Here is a 22,908-nt window from a genome sequence, read left to right as displayed (position 1 = left end):
TTGTTACAAACCACTTAAATGTCTGAATTACTGTGAAGAATTTATATATTCTTTGCATCTTGCATAGCACTTATCCTGAAAGTAAAAGCAATATTATTAACAGTTACCTCAGATTTTTTTTTTTTGTGATCTTCAGTGCTTACTTGCAGGCTAAAGGAGCCTAAAAACTTCTCATTCTGTATAAAGATATATCCATTTTGTTGTGTCCTTCTAACTTAGCCTCAAAACAAACTCTTTCCCTTAGATAGCTAGTACTTTCGTAGTTGAGAGGGGAAATGTAACCAATCCCACTTTAAACGTTTTTGACCAGTTATTGAATAGTGGCCAGGAACTTCATTTTATGAAGTATAGATTCTTTTTCTTTGAGCATGAAATACTTTACTTTTAATCTTAACATGTAAGTTATGTGATGTTATCTTTAAAATAGCATTTGACTTTTTAGATATCCTTAGATAGTGTTAGACTAGTGCTGAATAAACGGGTGTTAAACTGTTTGACACAGTTCTACCAATGAGACTTCTTTTTTGGGGGGGGGAATGGGTAATTCTACATGATGAAGTTACCTTTACAGAAGGCGCTCCTTTTCTGAGGATGATTTTGCCAAATTGTCATCTGGCTTTCTCTGAGTTTCAGAGACCCCTTTTTTGATACAGTGCTTTCTGTAAAACCCTTTCTGAATAACTTTGTTCTATGTCTTTAGAGAACTTAGATACTTTCTTTAGAATGTTTTCTTTTTCAGTTAGGCAACAATGGACAGTTGTACAGGCCCCAGTTTGCTGTGCAGCTTTTGAGTTTTTTTGTTGCCTGGTTTTCTGAACGTGGGAGTATTGAGCACTGAAATCATTTTTGCATGTACGTGAATTTGGAAAAACAGTTGAGTATCTTTTAAAGGGAGAAAGAAGGAAGCTTTCATTACCATAGAAATACTTAAATATTTACTTTGTGGAAGATCTCAACACTAACTGGTAGCAGTGACTAGGTGAATGAAAAAAACTGTTTTAGTGTTGTATGTATTTGTAGGCTACTCTTTATTATGATGAAAACCGGCACGTACTTAGAATTGCAAACTAGCAAGAACTTGTGTAGGAGTTTTTGTTGCTGCTCCTCCAATACTGTACTCTTGATATTTAATTTTCAGCTTAATTACATCAGCAGCCTTGCCTTCCTCCTCCAAATGCAAACATTCTGTTTAAGAAAGGAAAAATTCATTTTTTGTCTTGGTGCTTCCTGTGTTTCTGTAAAATACAACTTTGAGGTGTTTATAGTATTCCCTTTCAATCCGTAACTAAAAGAAACTTGTTAAAAAGGAACTTCAGAAATTGTAAATGTAGTTGGTAATACTGTGATTACCTTGCACAGCTACCTATTAATTTTATGTCCTTTTAAGTGTGCATATTGGAGACAATGTGTCAATGGGCGTGTGATACAGAAAAATGAAAGAAAAGGCAATGTATTATAGGACACTTGCGTTATGTCTTATATTTAAGAGTTGACTGGTTGTACTTATCAGGACATGTGAAACCGTAATAGGGAGTAGAGTGGAATGTCACTGCTTGACTATGGAAATTTATTGTTCATTCTCAAATATGTATACGTGTTCGCGCGCATGCACACACACACTTTTCGCCTTCTATTTGGTACTTTGTGCTTTAATGTGTATCTATAGAAAGCAGCAAGAGTAGTTACTAACCAGAACTCTCCAACCCGTGTCCCAGGACTTTATACCCTTCAGATTTGTTTCAGAGTTGTTCCAGTTTCAGTGCTCCTTTTTGAAGAACTGTACCCTAGATTTGTCTTCTCTTAAATCTGGGAAGCAGTGTTTACATGAAAATGCTGTAACTTACAAACAATAAGTGCAGATATTTATACTTGGATGTAACTTTGCCAAACTTCTTGTAAATATGTTGTTTATAACGAGTTGTTCACATTGAGTGTTTGTAGGATCATAGGCGTAGTTTGTGTTGGAATTTTAAGAATGAAAGGATAAATTGAAACTGAGCGGGGACTTCAGAAAAATGCTGATTTGCAGTTGTTTAAGTGCAAAATCTCTACTGCTTTGTCCTGGATATACAAGGAACTTTAGCATTAGTTTTAACGGTACTCTTTTTCTAACACTGGCACATAAAGTTTACTAAAATGTGTTAATCAGATCTGTGTGGGTGTTGTAGTTCTTAGGGGAAGAAGCTCTATGTGACTGTGGAGAAAAAGCCCCAGCGTTCTTTTTGTGGAGGCCTGAAGAACTCTTAGATGTTTGCTTCTGAATGCAGTTATTCAGTAAATTCTTTTGCATATCTTTCACTAGATTTTCGACCTGGATGTTTCTTCAACTGTCTTGTGATGGAAGGGAAGTATTTTTGAAGTTATAATGGATTTTATGCCACATCATAACGAAAACTGGCCTTATAGCAGCATTTGTGTTTGAAGAGAATAGGCATAATTACAAATAATCATGACAACTTCTCATATGAATGGACATATCACAGAAGATTCCGACAGTGAAGCAAAAAATGTGGATCTTGCATGTCCTGAGGAACCTCAAAAGCACAGAGAAATGGCTGTTGATTGCCCAGGGGATTTGGGCTCCAGGATGATGCCCATGCGGCGGAGCGCTCAACTTGAGCGAATTCGTCAGCAGCAGGAGGACATGAGGCGCAGACGCGAAGAAGAGGGAAAGAAACAAGAACTGGACCTTACTGCTTCCATGAGGCTTAAGAAACTGGCACAAATCCCTCCTAAAACTGGAATAGATAATCCAATATTTGACACAGAAGAAGGAATTATTTTGGAGAGTCCTCATTGTACTGTGAAGACACTAGGTAGGTACAATACAATGAACATGCTAATAGAGAAAATACTTGGTTGAATACTAATGTTATTTTAGGCCACTGAAAACCATGTTAGCCAATTCTATTCAGATTTGAAGTCTTATGGTCCTTTTGAATTTGTTTTTTTTTTTTTTTCTTTTTCCCATTTAGCTATAGTATCAGGCAGTGTGTCTCAGCAAATGGCTTTTTAATAACTGATCCATTTGGGAGTCAGTGAGGCAACCTGTAGAACACTAATAAATTCATAGTATGTCCCCATCCTCTTAGGGTGGGGAAAACTATGCAAGTACAACCTATTTTTGTGTGTGATGAAGCACATACCAGAGTAAGTAATGAGTAAACACTTACTCTCCTTTAAATTCAAGATGCTTAATACTTGCAAGTGAAGCATGCTGTTGGTTTCTTCATATCTTGGCTGTCTTGCATTATCAAATGTTGCCTAATACCATTTGCCTTTTCCTCTTAAAGTGTTGGCATTGACAAGAGCCAAGACAAGTAGGTCTTCATTATTTGTATATACAAAATAGTTAATGAGGAGATAGACATTGATGAAAATATTTGAAATAAGTTAGTAATTTTAAAAGAGAGATTCTGAAGTCCTTCATTTTGTAATTGTCATTCCTTTTACTAAACTTCAGTAGAAGTTTCTAAACACTTCTGCTTGAAGAAGAAGGGTTATCTAAAATCCAGTGTGACATTGGAGTGAAAATGAGGCACTGGGAATTTGAGAGTCCAGTTCAGTTTTTCAAATCTGTACCTCCTGTTTTAAGATCGATACTGCTGCTTTTTTTTTTTTTTAAGGGGCAGAGATTATACTTAAAATCCTTGTTGTGTTCTTTCCTGCTGGCTAGTATTTGAGAACAGAGTGAAAAAATAGCCAACAAATTGCCTTCTCTCTCCCTGTCTCTCTCTTTAGTATTTGTATGCCTTAGCAACTTTTCTGCTAAAGGTACATCTCTCTTCACTAACCTTTGGTAGTCCTTATGTTATACAGATTCCTCTTTAGGAAAATTTCAGGGTGAGAGGGACATCAGGAGGTCATCTAGTCTAACCTCCTGCTCAAAGCAGGGTCAGTTATGAACAAGGCAGGTGTACCTCATTTTAGTGCAAGGCTTGTCAACTTCTGCCCAAGAGAATATCTTCATAATGGATAAATTCTGTACTTAACTTTATGAGGAATTAGATGTTGGATAGGAAAAGGATGAAGGAATTTGCATCTTCTGCTTTGTGTTCTTTCTGTAAAGAGAATTTCAAAGATTAATACCAGACAGTAGAAGTTACTTCTGCTGGAAGTTGCTAAACCATAATGGCTAAAAGCTCTAAAGACTTGCTAAGTAAGGAGTTGGAAGTTGGAACTGTAGAAGGGAGGAAAGCAAGTCACTTGGAGTTAGAGAGATGAGACTAGGTTTCATACCAGAGATGCTGAGAACTGAGAGGGAGGGCTAGTTGGAAACGAAAAGGCAGAAAAGTTAGGCATGGAAGCTGATAGGAAAGAAATAAATGGGAGTGAGGAATAACAGGCTGACAGTTTTGAGAACTGGTAAGGAGCAGGGGTAGACAGAAGCTGTTTGAACAGGGAAGACCACAGTGGAGAGCTGCGGTGAGGAGGAGAGATGATTTTTAAAATCTATCAGTATGGGAAAGAAAGAGGAACAGGCTGTGGGGGAAGCTGACAGTTTGTCAGAGAAAGCAGAAGGCTTTTGTGAAAAGTTGAAAGGAGGAAACCAAGTCTGGCTGAGCCAGAAGGGGAGAAATGGTGTGAATGGAAACTACGATTGTCTGAATAAGGATATTTGTAGGAGGAAAAGCACAAAACACGAGATACGCGGATATAGCAGTTTATGTGGAGAGATGAATTAGGAAAGAGCAAGGGGGAGAATATGTGGTAGAAGATGCATCTTAAAGAAAATGAATAGATGACTGTGTACACTGGGACAAACTTCTTATTTTTGTAATGATAAGCTTGAGTCTTGTCACTTTTTTCCGCTGTCAGCGCGTATTTGTAAAAACACAGTAGTAAATTGCATGTTTAACCTGAAGCTATTCAATATCTCAGTGTCTGGGTATCATGAAAATGAGAAAACTAATGCTGTCTTTATCTCTACGCTGAATTGCAGTGTATAAGACCTAAAAGTATGCACATAGATCAGAACAAAGTATTGACTAGCTGCTAATTGAATATGATCTGTCCTTTAAGCTAAAGAAGCCAGGAGTTGCAGGAGATTCAGTAATACATTAGACTATAATATATATATATATATATATATGCGCTAGAGAGCTGAATTAGGGCTTCACTGGCATCTATTTCAATCAAAAAAATCATGACATGGTGTTGTAAGAGGCGTATGAAGACAATAATGTTTGACAGGGAAATCACGCTAGTACAGTAACAATTTGGATAAAGGCAGACTAAACCTATTATAATGTATTGACTTTTTGAAATCCAAAGTACGTTGAATAACTGAATTGGAGAGGCCAGAATTTTGAAAATTTGTGTATACAACTTGTTTTCTAAGAGATTTGTTAGTTCATGACTTTGTCTAAAAATAATTGTTAGTAGCTGAAGTGTGTCACTCTTTTCGCTGTTTGGTTGTATTGAATTTCTGACCTGCATTGCTCCTGACTCGTTCCACTTTTACTTTTACTGCCAGAGGGACTTATTACTCACTTTCACAAATCTCTAGGCTTTGTTATGAAAACCCTAAATAATCCTTGACAAGTGTTTAGTGAATTCTAGTTAATATGTAAAAGATGTTGAACTATCATAATTAAGTGATTTAAAAAAAAATTAGTTTTGCTCTTTTATTAATTCTTAAAGAGTTTCTGGTAAAAAAATTTAAGAATACTCTAAAATAAGAATATTGACCTGATCACCTTTAATTTTAGTTTTGAAAATAATACTGTTTCATAAGTGCTGATGTCTGCTTTGGAAGGCAATTGCCAAGCCTTTAATCTTTTTAGCTTAAAACAGCAGGAAAAGACTAGATTAAACAAATTGGATTTTGTTTATAAAAATAAATTAGGACATTTAATTAAAACGTTTAAATGGCATGTTTATTATCAAAACAGGACATGTTTTAAACAGCTGACCTAATGGAAACTTTCTGAGCACCTGGAACATGTGTGTTTAAGTTGCTTTTTCACATCAGTAGACTTTTCGGTAGATGCAGATAATATTTTGTTCTTTTCAGTTTATGCAGTTAACTTAGTTAAATGAATAACTGACATTTCAAGTAAATAAACTTTTTGTTTGTGGCTACAATGAAAACTTTCCTTTCTTTGAAGGGGGGGAAAAAACCCATCTTTTTTGTATTTACACTTTGGTCAAACTTATTTATAAATAAGTTCTATACATGATTACAAATAAAAGTTATTTATAAGTTCTCCATTAAAACAGAAAACTTTAGCACTGCGATTCAAGCAGCATATGGAACATTAGTGCTAGCACAGCAGGTAGAGAACGCTGAAAAGAACTTGGAGTTGATATATTGATGGTGACGTATAGTGAAGGCAGTTATACTTTATTTGCTGTTCAGAACTTTTTTTTGTTTAAAGTGATGAAAAGCAGCTACTTCCTTTTCCTCCTCTGCTAATCTAACAGGTTAAACTGTGACTGGGTCCTCCTCTGCAGTTGGGTGTTTTTCCCCTGCCAGTCTTTTGATTAATACATATATTACACAGCGCTCAGCCGCGTTCCATGCCATTTTCATAGTCTAATGGAAAAAAGGCTGCGACATTTCTTGTAAAAGACGACTTTTTAAAACAAAATAGTCAATGGCTGATTGATCGGGGTTAAAGGGGGACTACGTCTGCAAAAGAGCCCTCACTTTTCCTGTGAGTAAATACGAATTTGTAAGTCATTTATTGAACTTTTTTTCCTTTTTTCCCCTTTCAAGACAACCCTTTCAATAGGAAATACCTATCTTTTGTTACTTGGCATTTATTTAAAAAAATAAATGTAGCTAGCTCTAATTTAATCTGAGTTAGAATTCAGAAGTGCAACCCCAGAGAGAGTTAGGCATCGGTAAAGTCAGACTTCTATGTTAACGTTTTAGTTTTTTTATTGAATAAGTGACTTAGGAAATGACTCTCTGCCTCTGTGGGGATATTTAATTTCACTCCATCCAAGTGTTATTTCTCTTTTACAACTTTGATTGAGGGAGGATGTTTGTTTGCTGTTCCTTTGTCTGTGTGTGAGGGTCAGTTGGTATAAGGCGCTTGCATTCAACACAGATGAAGGTTTATTGTAGAGGGGAATTAGATAGGGAGGAGAGCTCTGTGGTAGGTTTGTAGGAAAAGGCGAGAAAGAAATGGAAGCAGCAAAGTGCTGAAGAGAGAATATGTAGAGGCATCTAGGAAGATTACTTCTTTTCATTATAGGTGTCCATCCTTCTATGTCCATAGATATGTTTTTATCTTCTATGAAATGTGTTAGAACGAAATCTGTGTTTACATATATATATATATACACACATATTTGTATGTATTTCAACTCTCAGGTGTGTGGCTGGGAGAAAATTTAGATATGACTTTAAAAAAGGGAATGGTAGAAGAAGTTAGGTTCTCCTCTAATGTCTCACTGTTCTTTGAAACTGGTAACAGTAACAAATAGCAGAATTTGGCAGTATTGTTTTTTGTTTTTTATTGAAACAGGTATTTGTGGAAGGTTTATGCACAATAGCCTCTGACTTCTATCCACTATGAGATTTTTTTGTTTGGGCATTTTTTGGTGTTTTGTTTGGGGTGGGGGGGGGGGAGAAGGGTTTTTTTGTTTTGTTTTTTTTATGCATGAAAATAGTACATAGCCTCACTCTCAGGAGAAGCAGTTTCTGAGATGCTTTGGTAAGCTGCATAACCCACTATGTAAGAAATTGGTCAGTTGACATCATCCTATTTAGCAAGTATTCTTATAGACTGTTCTTTACTCTCCTGTCTACACTTTGTTTGCCGCTGCGTGGTGGCAAGTGTATTTTGTTTGCTGTTTTCTGGTGAGACACTGAGCTGAATTCGCATGTTCTGAGCTGTACTGCATTTCCCCTATGGAACATCACGCACAGCCTGTGTTTGAGCTTTCAGCGCAGCTTTTGCACTGCCTTTTTTCTGGATGGTTACAGGGAGGAGCCTTTGACCTGTGGTGGGGAGGATGCTTTTAGCTATGCGTGGAATGGTTTGGGGGTGTGTTTTTGCAATTGTCCTGCAGTAAGACGCAACAATAATAGCTCTACAGGATTGTCTTTTTTCCTTTTGTTTTGCAGAAGACTGACTGGCTAACCTGAAATGAAAACATTTATTTAGAAATGCTTTTTCTGAAATTTAAAACACTAAGCCTCATTGACATGCATATTTTATTAGGCTTTTGCACCTTGATCAGCCATCCTAATCTTATGCTCAATGGGCTTGAGTCTGGCCTTGGGTTAAGTATACTGATGAGTCAGAGTTAAAAATGGGTAAATGAAACTCCTCAACAAAATGTCTCCATGTTAGAGATCCGTAACTATTGTGATTTAACTCAGCTGATGTCTTGATGGCATTCCTGTTTTAGTTAATGTTATTTGATTAGCTCATAATGGAACAGTGAAGATGGCTGCTGAAACTGAGAAATTATTCTCACAGCTGATGTTTGATAACATTAAGGGAGATTGACCTCAAAATCAACCGAAAGTTTTAAACTTTGGGATTATTTCCTGTCTTCATTTTAAAAGGCTATGAGGATTCAGAATTCTAGCTGACTTGAACCTACTGAAATAAAAGATTGCTGAAAAGCCTATTGTGGCTGAATAGTTCTGTTGAGAAAGTTTGATTACTTTTTTTTTGGGGGGGGGGGGATAATGTGTGAGAATACATACATTATTCAGGTTCCACTATTATGTATTATATATATTATATATTCAGATATCCACTATTTTTATTTGGTCTGTTTGAGGATTTTTTTTAACCTGTGTTTATACAGATGTATAGGCATGCTTCATATTCCTTGTTTTATATAATTTCTTAAATTTTTAAAAATGACAAGTGATATATTTTGCAGAAATTCTGGTTAGTTTTAAAACTAAGTAAGTTGACCATCTTTAAAAAGCACTCCTAGAGCATTAAGTTAGCTTTTGACATTCCAGAATGTAGTGTATGTATAGTAGTCTATAAAAATGTAGAAACCAGCTATTAAAATATTTTATGGTCCAAGTGGAACTAATAACCTAGTAAGTGAAAGATGCAGGCTGTTCTCTGATACAGAGGACTTTCAGAACTCTGATTGTAGAGATTTTTTCATCCTTATCCTTTTTGTTTTAATGCGATAAGGTTGCTCATAACTTTACATTTAGAAATTGATTTTGGTTTACATATCTAACACTTGTTCTATAGGTAAGCTATATATAGCTATTACATACTTATAAGGCACATAGACATAGGAAGGTGTATTTGAAATAGCACTCTCTTAGTGAATATACAGTGTGTCAAGAATAGTTTAGCAAAGTAGTTATTTTCATATTGCAAAATTAGTCCCTCTTGCACAGTTATACATGAGCTGCAATTATTGGGTCTTTTACGTATCAGTGCTTTCCTTCAGAGTAGGACAACTGTTGCTGTGATAGGGAACTTAAATTTAAACGTTCTATCAGCTTTTTATTTCTTCTGCTTAAACTTTCTTGTGGTCCTTGTTTTGATTCTGCTCTGCTAATAAAATTCAGAATGAATAATAGATAACTAAAATTTGTATGCATGGTTGCTGATTTAAAAACTGAACAGGGTTAAAATGGCATAAACATTAATTTAAACGGTATGTACTTACTAGTCTTTATTAACTGGTATCTTATTTGTATTTTGTTATTTTCTACCTAGAAGTGGAAGAACTATTAACTTCTCTTAAGCATATCCAGCACGTTTTGGTAGACCCTCAGAGCCAAGAGGATATCTCTCTCATTTTACAGCTTGTTCAAAATACTGATTTTCAGAATGCATTTAAGATACACAATGCTGTTACAGTGCACATGAACAAAGCCAGCCCTCCATATCCTCTTATCTCCAATGCCCAAGAACTAGCACAAGAGGTATGTACAGTATGCATCTCTGATATATTTGAAAGCTATAATCATAGCTGTTAAAATATTTTACTTGTCAAGTTTGTTTGAATTACTGAATGTTGCATATAAAATGGATTATACTAGTCACTGATTGCTGTATCTGGTTTTTCCAGATTTCTGAATAGTAACCAGAAATGTTTTGGGGGTAAGAATTTCCTTTTTAGTTCAGGTAGACAGGTACTAATAATAGTAAATTATTACTTTTAATATGTGAAAGGTACTGTGTTCAGATGCAGGAAGGAAGAACAGTTATTCGTAACTCTCTACCTCCAGTATTCTTTATTTCAAGCATTCAGCAATTGAATTGCAATTCACTGACATTCCTGTGAGTGAGCCATGGTTCCTAAATTGGAAGGCATTGCGGAAAATAAGACTGTACTGTGGAAGTAAGCATTTTGCTTTAAAGTGAGCGCTAGATCGCTTAGAACTTTGTTTCAGTATTTTGATCACTGCTGTGATGATCAAATTAGATTTGATTTTGTGCTCTGACAGATGACTGCTCTTTTATAAGACCTAATATGTCTTTTAGAAATTACTGAGGTATGCTTTTAGAGTTTTACTTGAGATTTTAATGTTAATCTTTTCAATGAGATGTTAACTCAAAAAAAAAATCAAAAACTTAATTATTTGCATTGAGACTTACTCGCTTGAATATAGCTGAATACCCGTAGCTTTATAAGCAGGAGTAGTAATTTACAGAAAACCTGTCAGATATGAGTTGCTGTGAACAGTATGAGTTCTCACGTGCAGCTAGGTGTGGCTGGACCCTCTGATGGTTTTGCTCAGTAACTTTGTCTTCCATGCTCTATGGCCCAAGGTTATTGCAGTAAAGTAAGGCTACACCTCAATACACATACATGTTTGTTAACTTTAGCTAGCTTGAATACCAATATCACCCTAAGTGTAACAACGTAGTGTTCAGCAAAACCAAATCCAGAGACTGGGTAAATGCTCTAGCAGTTAGCACGCAGTGAACCAGGCTTTACTACTTAGAACTGGCTCAGATATTGAATTAGGGTATCTAAGCCAGTAAATAGCTGGCTGTTCCTCAACTGCTATGAGACCTATCGCTCCAATTTTGTTTTTCCAGTTGGAAAAAACATTTCCAGTGTTTTTTTTATTATCTAGCTTTTTTCTGCCTGATGAGAAGCAATTTTTTTCCCCCAACATCTGCTCCTCTTCTTGTTTCCTTCTTGTAGACTGTGACCTTGTGAGTTAAGGAAAACAACTTCATAGCAAGCTTGGAGATCTTTTTCAGAAGACATTACTGGTTCTTGAGGGGCATTATTTAAATATTATCTAAAGGCACAGTGTGCTGATTAAACTGCAGCTCAAGATTTTCCTGCTTAGATTTGCCAATGAGATTGGGCCAAAACCAAGTGGGGATATTTTGCCTTTGAGCCAGATGAGCTTGCCTCTGACTTAGCATCCTTTAGTTTATTACAGGCTGATGAGTAAGTAGACTTCTTCAGTATTTGTATGTCTGAACTGAAGGGACCTTTTCAGTTAACTTCTGTTTGTAAACTACTTCCTCACAAACACGCCTTCCACTGGCCTGGTTCAGGGCTTTGTTCCGATACAAGCTAGAGTCTTCAATCTCCACTTACATATAGGGCTTTATTTTCATCTATTAGGAAATCTGGTTTTCCTAATCTGGTTTTTTTCTTCATGGATTTGATGTCCTCTTATTCGGTGCTTAAGGGAAGCTTCCAAGAAGAAAACATGCCTTCCAACTCTATTACTCTTGCAAGCCCAAATCCTCTGAATTCTGTAGTGGAAGAGCAAACAAAGCCTTGTTAGTGTAGCAGAACTCCAGGTCTGTTTTCAGTTTCATATTCCTCCCTGCTATCTTCTATACCCCTTGCTTTCCAACAAACCCCATGTATGTGTTGTGTTGTTGTGTTTTCATTTTTTGTTAGCTTCATAAATCCTAAAATCAAGGTGGTGTAAAGCCAATGCTGTCTCTCTTAACAGCATTCCATGAAGAAATACTTTCTTTACAATTAAATCCAAAATTGTTTTAAACCTATCAAATTCTGTTATCGCCCAGAAAACTATTACATAAAAGGCAAACATATTCCTGCAGTCTTTTTTTATTCCTCTTTCCCTGTTCCACTCTTGCTCTCTGGCCTTGAAATTCCTAACAAGGCAGTATGTTGCGCACGCCTATTCCAATTTCCACATGTGATCTTAACGGATTCTCAGTAATTCAGCTTCTGATATATTTAAGCTACTTGTATTTTGCAGTATGTTAAACAGCATCCTGAAATGGTTGAGCTGGTTTCCATTCACAGCATCCTGTGTTCTCTTAGTGCTGTCTCAATGGAAGATCTTAGGCTCATTTTTCAGGCTAACTTTTCCTTTTGGAAAGGCCGCCTCTTTTATTATGGTAGCAATAAGGGAGGAAATGATTTTTGCCTAAGAAGAAGTTCATTTTCTTTCCTCTGGCCGAGCCTCTGTAGCTTGCGTGTCTGACTATTTTTTCCTCATCTTAGGGGGGAGGATAGGGGGCAGTTTTTTCATTTTTGTTTTGTTTGTTGTTCGTGAACTTAGGCATGAGGAGCTGCCCCAGAAAGCAGTTCTTTCCTCTTTCCAGAGTTTTATTTGCTTCAGAGTGATTTTTAAAAAGGCACTTGAAAAAGCCTGGACTTAAGATACTGATAACTTCTTGATGATGCCAACAACAAAACACTGTAAGAAAGAAAAATGGCATATATGCACATAAGGTTAATTTTAAACGGCAAGTAATGCTAATGTGAATATTTTAAAGCACAGTTGATCAGTGATACTGTACAATTCTACAGCTGTTTTGGACTGTATGTCCCAAAAGCTTTCTTTAAAGCTACAGACGTCTGTTTTGTTTGGGATTTTTGCGGTGCGCTAGAGAACCTGCTCTAGCACTTACGCCTCCATAGCTCGAACAGAAAAGGGCAGTTTGTAATGTTGGTTACACAAATTCATGTTGCAGCAGAAATTGTTTCTCCCTTAAAAGCAAAACTAATGTTAAAAGGATTAAGCTACACTTCTGGAAGTGTGTGTTTAGGGGCAGGTTTTCAGCTGCTACACTGAATTCAAAAATCTGTATTCGTTTACTATTTAAACAAGTATCCACTCTTATAAAACATATAATGTGGATGATCCGAGTGTTCTGAAAACTCTTTTGCTGTTGCGTTTTTAAACTATTTACAACACATAAAAATACAGTGGTACGTTTTTATTTAGTAGCCCTTTTTAGGGAGTTATTAGTAGTCCACTTGTACTCTTACTTTTCCCGCTGATTCCAACAACCAGGCACCAACAACTCAAAATTTCTCTCTCCCTCCTCTCCCCCCGAAACTTTAATTAAAAAGGTGGAGTGAAGCGCATGGGCTTAAGGAATTTACATGGAGATTAGCTGCCTGAAATAGTGTGGTGGACTCTGCCTCTTGAATAAAAATAGCCAGTAAACATCAAATGTAATTAAGGTGATTTTAAATTCATTTAAAGTTGACAAAAATAGGGCCAAGGATTATGGGAACATGATCTGAATCTTGACCTTGTAAGAGCATTTGATGCAGCATTCAAGACGGTTTGTAACTTCTGGCCTGTAACAGCACGTGTCAGACGTAGTAAAGATATTGTTGCTATTATATTTACTTCAATAGACCCAGTTTACAACAGCTATGTTCTTGAATGTTTCAGATTTAATACTGTCCATTTTGGCAAATGTATGCAATTAAATTAGATCAGTACTTTTACAAGGGGAAGCTCGTAACTTAAGAGTACTAAACCCGTTAGCATGCATATGTCTATGCTGTTTAATGATCGTATGATCATACGAGAGTGAGGAACAACAGGATTTTGCAAGTGCTGTATTCTGAATGGTCAATACTTGTTTGTGCCTCCAGATTGCAGTTTGTATAGTGAAATCACATTAATGTCTTTTTTTGGAATTGGTTTGAAGTAAAATTAATGTAATTAACAATAAGAACCAGACTACAGGCTTAAGAAATTACTCTTGCCACATATTTAATGTGGACTGCCTATGCCATCAGTTTAGTGTATTGCTTGAAGAAAGTCAGCCTAAATTCTGCTTGCTTCCTCTGATAAAACCTGTGGAACTTGTGAGAGCCAATAGCGAAGGAGCCTGACGTGCTGCAATACTAATGTAATAAATGATGTATGTGGACTGAAACTGTTTTAGCACTGTAACAAAAATATTTAAAAAGTAAATTGTCTTTCTCTTAAAAAGCAGAGAAGGGTGGAAACTGTTAGAGGTTTGAATAGTTTAGTTATTCTAAGCAGAAGCTCAACTTGAATAACAGATACTCACTGCACTGAGAATGACTGGTTGGGCCAGATTGCTAGGCATGGAAAAATAAGTGTGGGAAGATGCAGTTCCTGGTGTTGCATTCATAAAAATCCCACTGGTTTTGGCTGTGATTCCTAGAAACTTGAAGTAGGAAGATAACAGGAGGGGTAAGCTAGGGACATAAGTGGCTTGTTGTAATTGTTTGCCTTTATGCATCATGTAGCAGCTAGGAGAACGTTGCTCTTCTCAAAATAGCATGTAAGTTTTCTTGGTTCTTTTGGAAAGTATTTTTTGCTTCTTGTACAAACTTACAAAGGCTTGTAGATTCAATTCCGAGAGATTTAAGGGCAAGTACAGAGGTGTGCTCTGACTAAGCATTCAAAATGTCATGCTTGTAGGACTTCTGTCTAAATTGCGTTCTCAGTATGCTTTTCTGTGAAAGGGCTGTAAAGATTGGATAAGCAAGGCTTTAAAAGTACGTTTTGTGGCTTCTTCATGAGAGTTATGTCAAATCTCTTTAAAGTGAGAGACCTTAAATAGACCTCTTTCAAGCTGTTTTGTACAGAAGAGTCTTTTTAAATAGAGAGGAAGAGTTGCTTTTAGTGAACTATATCTGTCAGAGTGCTCTGTCTGCTAAATGACATCCCAAAATTCAGGCTTAGCGGGAGATAATAGCTTTCTGGCAACTTGAGGGAAATTTTGGAATGAGTCAGAGGTGAGGCCTGTATGAAGCTGAATTCTTTCAGGGTTTTGAAAAAATTAATAAAAACTTCTTTAATTCTGGCTTCTCCTCCTGTGACTGTTTTCTTTCAAGGTGTGCTAGGTTTGTTTGCTCTGCGTCGCGTTCTAGGGACGTCAGAAGGAAGGCTGTTGGAGCATGTGCCAGGTGGTTATTTCTAAGCCTCAGAACTTGTTGCATGTGATGACTTTGGGAGCAATGGAAAGACCTTGTACTTACCGCAACTGTTCGTTCAGTGGCTTCTGATGGCGTTTCAGAGCATCTTTACTGTTTTCTGGGTAGCATCCCAGAGAGTTTTTAGTATTTCTGCAGATGATTTCTGTCAGGGTAGAGGCTCTTGAGATCTTTTGACCTTGAATCCAAATGTGTTTTTGGCGCCTGAAGTTGCTTAAGCAAAAACTATCCATTTATTAACACAGATTATTTTGGAACCAGCCAAAGAAACCTGGTTTCCTGGGGCCCCGGTATGTTGAAGTTCTGACTGTTCACGCTTTCTGAGGCAGGGGGCTCAGCACGGGTGGTAGAAACCTGTCTTGGAATCGTTTAGTTTTGCTGCTGGTAGAAATAGTTTGGGTAGCGATAAACTATCCCCTTTTAAGCAAAAGGGAGTCCAGCCACATCAATGAGAAATTAGTCTGTTTTAAAAGAACTTAGTAAAATCAGTCACGATGAAGTCTATTATTTGAATATGCTATCGTCTTCCTTTTACTGAGTTTAATTTTGTTATGCATATCTTTTGTAGTCGCTGAGCTCTTTGTTAGTCTCTGCTGTTGACAAATCTGTATGATGTATCCGATACCAGCTTTTACTCAGAGAATTACTGAGACAAGACATGCCAGAGTAGTTCTGTAGTCTCACTGCATGTGTTTCTAATGTGTACCAGATTAAGTTTCATGAGTGAGTGTAACACTTATGTGGACATCCTCTTACTTCCTGTGAAATGAATAACTGCAACTAGAACTTTACTTTGACGGTGGGGGTTTTCTCTGTTTGTTTTGGGGGGGGTGACTTGTTTTTTGGGTTGTTTGTTTGTTTTCCTTAAGGTTGATCACGGGATAGGGTAAGAGCTTTACCCCCGATTTCTTTTTAGGTACAGAGTGTTTTGAAGCCCAGTCACCACAAAGATGGGCAGGAACTTAATGCTTTGCTGAATGCCCCTCATATGCAGGTAAAACAGCATGAGACTTGTAATGTATTGTATATATTTTTTTTAATGCTGTTCTGAGTCTATTTGATGTTTTTGCAAATGTCTTGGACTGTTTGGGGAGGGGATTTTGTTCTTCATCTTTGTGGCAAGGCTTGAGTACTTTTTTACAAAGGAAAATTTTAATTAAAGTCACAGTTGTGTTTAATATTGCTATTGTATTCTCTGCAGTCTTGAAGCAAACTTTGGCAAGTGCATAGCAGGAGGTAGTACATGTCCCAGAGAGTTTGCAGTCTGAGAGCTGCAAAGTCATGTACTGTTTTGCGTCAGTGTTTCGTTTTGAAAACCTTTAACCACCGTATTTTGAAGAAAGACCTGTGTTACGGGGGATCCACGTTTTCATGAAAGCATTGCAACAAATTTGGAAGCTTGGGGTTGTTTCTAAAATTTAAGCTGGAGATTTGGGGGTTTTATATTTGCATCTTCACATCCCTGCACTTATAATAAGTCAACTTGTTCCAGTGTTTTTGGTCTCTCCCTCCCTGCTGCCTTCATTTTCCCTGTTCAGAATGGTACAAGGGAGTGCATGACTTTGGTAGGTTATAAAATTACATCATAGGGATAACAGGACACTTAGTGCTGGCCAGACACTGCTTTATTCAGAAGGCTTGTTACTTTACAGTGAGTTTCAAAGGTATTCCTGATCTTTTGTGATAACAATAAAACTTCAGTAAGTTTATAGTTAAAATTATGGATTACTACTCAGTAGCAAGCAGATGAATTCTGCAGCTATGTAAAATATAGAACCCTGATAATAAAATATATTTAAATTTAGTTGTATAGTTGTGATAATCTTTTTTTCGTTGACTGAGTCAGTTTGCAATTTTCTGTAACCTGCAAAGACTTAGGTAGCTGCAAAAGAATTTCACTGGACTTTGTACTATTTTATATAGGTACAAAATGCAAAATTTCTTTAAGTGAACTGATTTTGTTTAACATTAGGCACTCCTACTGGCTCATGATAAGGTTGCGGAACAAGAAATGCAACCAGAGCCAGTGACAGATGAGAAGATTTATGAGAACGTTGGCATGTATGGAGGGGAGACGGTTAAAATAGTTCGTATTGAGAAAGCTCGAGATATTCCACTGGTAGGTATTGATACTTACTCAAAATTGTATGTAAGGCTGGCACTTTTTGTCCGTTGCAAATTGCAATGAAAGCTTTGAAAAGTGAATGTGGAGGTGATGTTTAACTTGTAAACATCTTTCCCCTTCCCCCCCCCCCCACCTCCTTGAGAAATTCTCACAGATGATAAAGTTTTTATGTATTTTGATACTGGCACTTGACATACTACCTTTTATAGTCCATATGACTGCTGTGAACTTGGCTTTGGACGGGGCTTCTTAATTGAAGTCACTGCCCCAGGTTTTGCTGCAGTAGAGTTTGCATGTTTGTGCCAACCACTGAAGACTTTTTATAGCTCTTTCCTCTTTTAATTTTCATCTTTCAACGAAGCGTTTATTTTCCGTAGGAAAACTGCTTTAAAATGGCATTTTGTGTGTGCAACACAGATTACACTGCACTGGAAATTCAAGAATTGAATTGAAAGAAATGCAGAGAGCTTTCATCTGGTTGATTGTTTTCTTAACTGAAGCATTAGGTATATGCGTCCAAGCTCTTACTTGCATTCTCTTTCAGAGTAGAAATCTTTCTCTGCTGGCTTGGAGTACGTACAAGAGATGGCTTTGAGTTTCATATTTGTAATAAATTCAGATTTTGTTGCCACTGTACAGGGTGCCACTGTTCGCAATGAAATGGATTCTGTCATCATTAGTCGAATAGTCAAGGGAGGCGCCGCAGAGAAGAGCGGACTGTTACATGAAGGGGATGAAGTTCTGGAGATTAATGGCATTGAGATTCGTGGAAAAGATGTTAATGAAGTTTTTGACTTACTGGTGAGCCATTTGCACTACTTTTCCTTGCAAGCAATGCTCATTTGATAAGACGGAAGCCTGATATCTCTGCTTGTCATCTGTAGTCCTATTTAATATTATTTTAAAATCTTTTCATTCCGTTAGCTAATATTTACATGTAGAGGACCATTTCAAGTTTCCTTTCTGACACAAAGAAAGATTTTGCTTAGATCTGAAAAACCATGATTTTTCTTCATCTCTGACGCTGATTTAGTCTACAATTAATAAACACAATTAGCTATGCGGGTGTTTCACGCAGGTCCTTTACATGACTAGACTTTTTGCTCTTTCCCTCCTGATAATGATACTTTTGTCTAGGATTTTAGCAGCATAGATATTTTTCATTTCTGTTTACTATATTATTGACACGCATAACAAAATTATACATCAATAGATCATCAAAAACTACTAGGCAAAATTGCAGGAGACCAATCCATCAGGAGCTATCAATGCAGAAGTGCTGTCTCTCAAAGGCCCTGTGATGTAGGATGCTAAAAACTGGGAATTACCAATACTTCCCTTTGCCTGATATTGCTCTTTTCTCATGCTCTTCCCTACTGTCTGTTATTAATCAGTGTCAGAAACGGGACACCTTGAATTTGACTATGAATCTTTGGTCTGACTGTAGGAGGGAAGACTGTTCAGTTGAAGTAAAAACAGATGAAAGTGTCTTTTTTAAAAGTGAGTTTATAACTTTGATGCAAAGCATTGAAAATAAACTGTTGCTTTTTTAATTGGACTTTGGAAAAAAAGAATGAAATTAGGAATATCATGTTTACCAAATCTTTGAATTACTTAATAGATCGAAAGTCTATTTGCAAATCAAAATCGGGGCAAAGACTCAATTCTAGTGTAAGTTGCACTATTATAGAAAGGACAAGTAGTAATATCCATAGATGAAGTTGCCACGTGCTTTCTGGAGTAAGACTATGGTTTTTAATGGATAACTTCCACCTTTAGTTGGATTTTCTTTCTGAAATTTCCTCATTAAATTGACACTTACTAACCCAATTGACAGACAATGCATGGAATGAATTCATGGAGAGAATTTTTTTAACGCATTTAAATATACTCTTAGAGTTGTGAAAAGCTTTCAAACTGTTTCTTGAATCAGCGTTTTCTGAGATGACTCAAGATTCATAATTGTCTCCATTGCCATCCATATTTTAAAAAAAAAAAAAAACATATGCAGCTAAGTCTTATGCTTCTGAAAAGTGTTTCCTATGTGCTTAATAGATAATTCAACTCTGGCAATGCTAGTTTATAGTTCCTCTCTGTGGAGAGCTTGCTCTGTTCTTGAGCAGCTCCTGCAAGCTAGGGTTACAGAATAAGAGATTAAAAACCGCAATACCTTAACGTTGAAGCAAATTACATGATTAAAATTCTAATATTTCTTAGTTTAAATAAATGAATTTTTGGCTTTAATGTTTTTTATATGTAGATTTTTGTATTTTGTAATCTGAAATTGAAGTTTTAAAAATTAAGTTCAAATATTTCAGTCCCCAGAGAATACTTTCAACAGAAGGTGGAAAATACTTTCCTTATTTTTTGCTTCATCCTGTGCTAGTAAAATGATGATGAATCGCGTGTGACTAGGCAAGACTATCCAGACCATCGCTGCCCATTTCTTTATGGAGCTATGCATGCTGACTAAGTATCATGGGTTTGGCTTTCCTGCAGCCTAATCATGTTACGCTCAGTTATGTTTGCTTTATTAAGGCCTTAGGTCTGAATTTTGTGAGATACATGTATGTGTGTTGGTTTTATGCAACGTGAATAGTGTTATGGTTGAAGGACTGGTGTGTATGAAGAGAGATGTATCTGGGCCTTTTCACAGGGTTGGTGCTTGCTTTTATATCTGTATATGTTTGTGTACACCCATGCACTTTGCATATAAGAGTTCTCTAAAATCTTCCACTTTTTTCCTCCCAGCATAGACTTACTTCTTGGTATTGGAACAGAACAAGAGAGCATAATTCTCAATCCACCACTGCTTTACAGAGTTGCAAGTGCCCCATTTCATATAGGAATAATTTATGCATAATAAAGAATTTCAGGCTTTTTTATCCATATATCAGCCTTTGGCTTTTTAGTCTGTCACTGCATCACTGTATCTGTACTGTAACTTTGTAACCCAATTATAGATGATGTCTTTTTAGGAACTAGCTTTTCTAGGAATTAATACAGCATTTTCTAAAGCATGTTAACTTATTAGAATTCTTAGCCTTGAGCCAGATTTTGATACTACATGCTGAAAAGCTTTATTTTTTTTTTCCTTCCCTCCTCAGGCTGACATGCATGGTACTCTGACCTTTGTATTGATTCCCAGTCAACAGAGCAAGCCACCTCCTGCAAAGGAGACAGTTGTAAGTAGCTTTACAGAAGTTCTTGAGTTTTGGACGCGTACGTCCATGGGTCTTCTGAGTCACGTTACACTGTGGAACAAAAAACACTTAAACCACCAGACTAATACCTGAATTAGCTAATAAAAATGACTGAAGGAGGTAAGCTGAAATTGATAGTAGGATTTCCAACCCAGTTTCTAAAATAATACACATTACAAAACCAGAACTGCCTCTGCTTCTGAATTTCTCTTTTGAAATTACCTACTATGTGTGTACTTAAATTTTATTGGTTTGAACTTAACTGTTTTTGTTTGAACTTGAAAATATGCTTTGGGAGGGAAAAGTTTGAACACTGAAAAATTTGCTTAGTATCTTGTTAGCTAATATATATTTTTAGATGCTTTAAGAGTTCTGTATAAATTTCTGTGCACTGTGTGTCAAAAACTTTCACCTATACTCCAGCAAAACGGGTTTCAATCCATGCATTTACTAGTTACTCTTTAAAAAAAAAAAAAAAAAAAAAAAAGAGAGACTGTCTCAAGTTCTTGGTGCAGAAAGCTTAAAACAGCTTTGTGTGTGTGTGCCTTCTGAAGAATTGAGGAAATTACATAGACCCTGTAATTAAATTCAGGCCATCATCTAGCCGTCAGCTAGCACAGCTTAGTCTTTTCCATGGGTAATGTATCTAACTATTCCATTCCATTATCTCCTATATGCCACATAAAATCTTTGTTCTATAGGATCTTGGAGTTTTTATATATTAGAGCTCCAATGCAATCACAGGAAGATGGGGTATAACTCCTCAGAAGCGCTAATTTTTCGTCTGCTTTTACATTTAATCTTCCACAGATACATGTGAAAGCACATTTTGACTATGATCCCTCTGACGATCCTTATGTCCCTTGCCGAGAGTTAGGCCTATCTTTCCAAAAAGGAGATATACTCCATGTGATCAGCCAAGAAGATCCCAACTGGTGGCAGGCCTACAGAGACGGAGATGAAGATAATCAACCATTGGCAGGCCTTATACCTGGTAAGTAAAGCTCTAGCAGAAGCTTGACAGGCCATTGTTGCCATAGCTGTAGTGGGCAATAATCTAGTTTTCAAAGGCTCGTATACCTTGACTGCCTTAAATGATTGTGACTTTGAACCTCTTGCAGCAGAGCACGAATTAGTTCTGTCATTCACTTGCTTAAAAAATACGTTAACTTTAGATGACAGTAGCAGCATAAAGTGGGATCTCTCTGTACAAACGTTAAATACAGAAAAGCTTCCCTTTCTGCAGTTTGCCTTTCAAGAGCAGTTACTACTCTCATAGAGCGGGCAGTTACTACTCTCATAGAGCGGGCAGTTACTACTCTCATAGAGCGGGCAGTTACTACTCTCATAGAGCGGGCAGTTACTACTCTCATAGAGCGGGCAGTTACTACTCTCATAGAGCGGGCAGTTACTACTCTCATAGAGCGGGCAGTTACTACTCTCATAGAGCGGGCAGTTACTACTCTCATAGAGCGGGCAGTTACTACTCTCATAGAGCGGGCAGTTACTACTCTCATAGAGCGGGCAGTTACTACTCTCATAGAGCGGGCAGTTACTACTCTCATAGAGCGGGCAGTTACTACTCTCATAGAGCGGGCAGTTACTACTCTCATAGAGCGGGCAGTTACTACTCTCATAGAGCGGGCAGTTACTACTCTCATAGAGCGGGCAGTTACTACTCTCATAGAGCGGGCAGTTACTACTCTCATAGAGCGGGCAGTTACTACTCTCATAGAGCGGGCAGTTACTACTCTCATAGAGCGGGCAGTTACTACTCTCATAGAGCGGGCAGTTACTACTCTCATAGAGCGGGCAGTTACTACTCTCATAGAGCGGGCAGTTACTACTCTCATAGAGCGGGCAGTTACTACTCTCATAGAGCGGGCAGTTACTACTCTCATAGAGCGGGCAGTTACTACTCTCATAGAGCGGGCAGTTACTACTCTCATAGAGCGGGCAGTTACTACTCTCATAGAGCGGGCAGTTACTACTCTCATAGAGCGGGCAGTTACTACTCTCATAGAGCGGGCAGTTACTACTCTCATAGAGCGGGCAGTTACTACTCTCATAGAGCGGGCAGTTACTACTCTCATAGAGCGGGCAGTTACTACTCTCATAGAGCGGGCAGTTACTACTCTCATAGAGCGGGCAGTTACTACTCTCATAGAGCGGGCAGTTACTACTCTCATAGAGCGGGCAGTTACTACTCTCATAGAGCGGGCAGTTACTACTCTCATAGAGCGGGCAGTTACTACTCTCATAGAGCGGGCAGTTACTACTCTCATAGAGCGGGCAGTTACTACTCTCATAGAGCGGGCAGTTACTACTCTCATAGAGCGGGCAGTTACTACTCTCATAGAGCGGGCAGTTACTACTCTCATAGAGCGGGCAGTTACTACTCTCATAGAGCGGGCAGTTACTACTCTCATAGAGCGGGCAGTTACTACTCTCATAGAGCGGGCAGTTACTACT

The 22,908-nt window shown here is 37.4% G+C and overlaps 1 protein-coding gene across 4 annotated transcripts in view; it reads left to right on the top strand.

The window, feature by feature from the left end:
- Positions 1–22,908, top strand: part of PALS1 (protein associated with LIN7 1, MAGUK p55 family member) — a 61,631-nt gene that overhangs the window by 27,375 nt on the left and 11,348 nt on the right. For all 4 annotated transcript variants that reach the window (XM_068946236.1, XM_068946232.1, XM_068946233.1 and 1 more), the window contains 7 exons: positions 2,303–2,816; positions 9,663–9,871; positions 16,025–16,102; positions 17,081–17,227; positions 17,873–18,034; positions 20,341–20,418; positions 21,247–21,430. In XM_068946236.1, the coding sequence (XP_068802337.1) occupies positions 2,450–2,816; positions 9,663–9,871; positions 16,025–16,102; positions 17,081–17,227; positions 17,873–18,034; positions 20,341–20,418; positions 21,247–21,430 (1,225 nt within the window). In that variant the 5' untranslated portion in view covers positions 2,303–2,449. The remainder of the gene's footprint in view (positions 1–2,302; positions 2,817–9,662; positions 9,872–16,024; positions 16,103–17,080; positions 17,228–17,872; positions 18,035–20,340; positions 20,419–21,246; positions 21,431–22,908) is intronic.

This window comes from Struthio camelus, chromosome 5 (assembly GCF_040807025.1).
Source record: "Struthio camelus isolate bStrCam1 chromosome 5, bStrCam1.hap1, whole genome shotgun sequence".
Lineage (NCBI taxonomy): Eukaryota > Metazoa > Chordata > Aves > Struthioniformes > Struthionidae > Struthio > Struthio camelus.
This window is presented reverse-complemented; position numbering and strand designations above follow the sequence as displayed.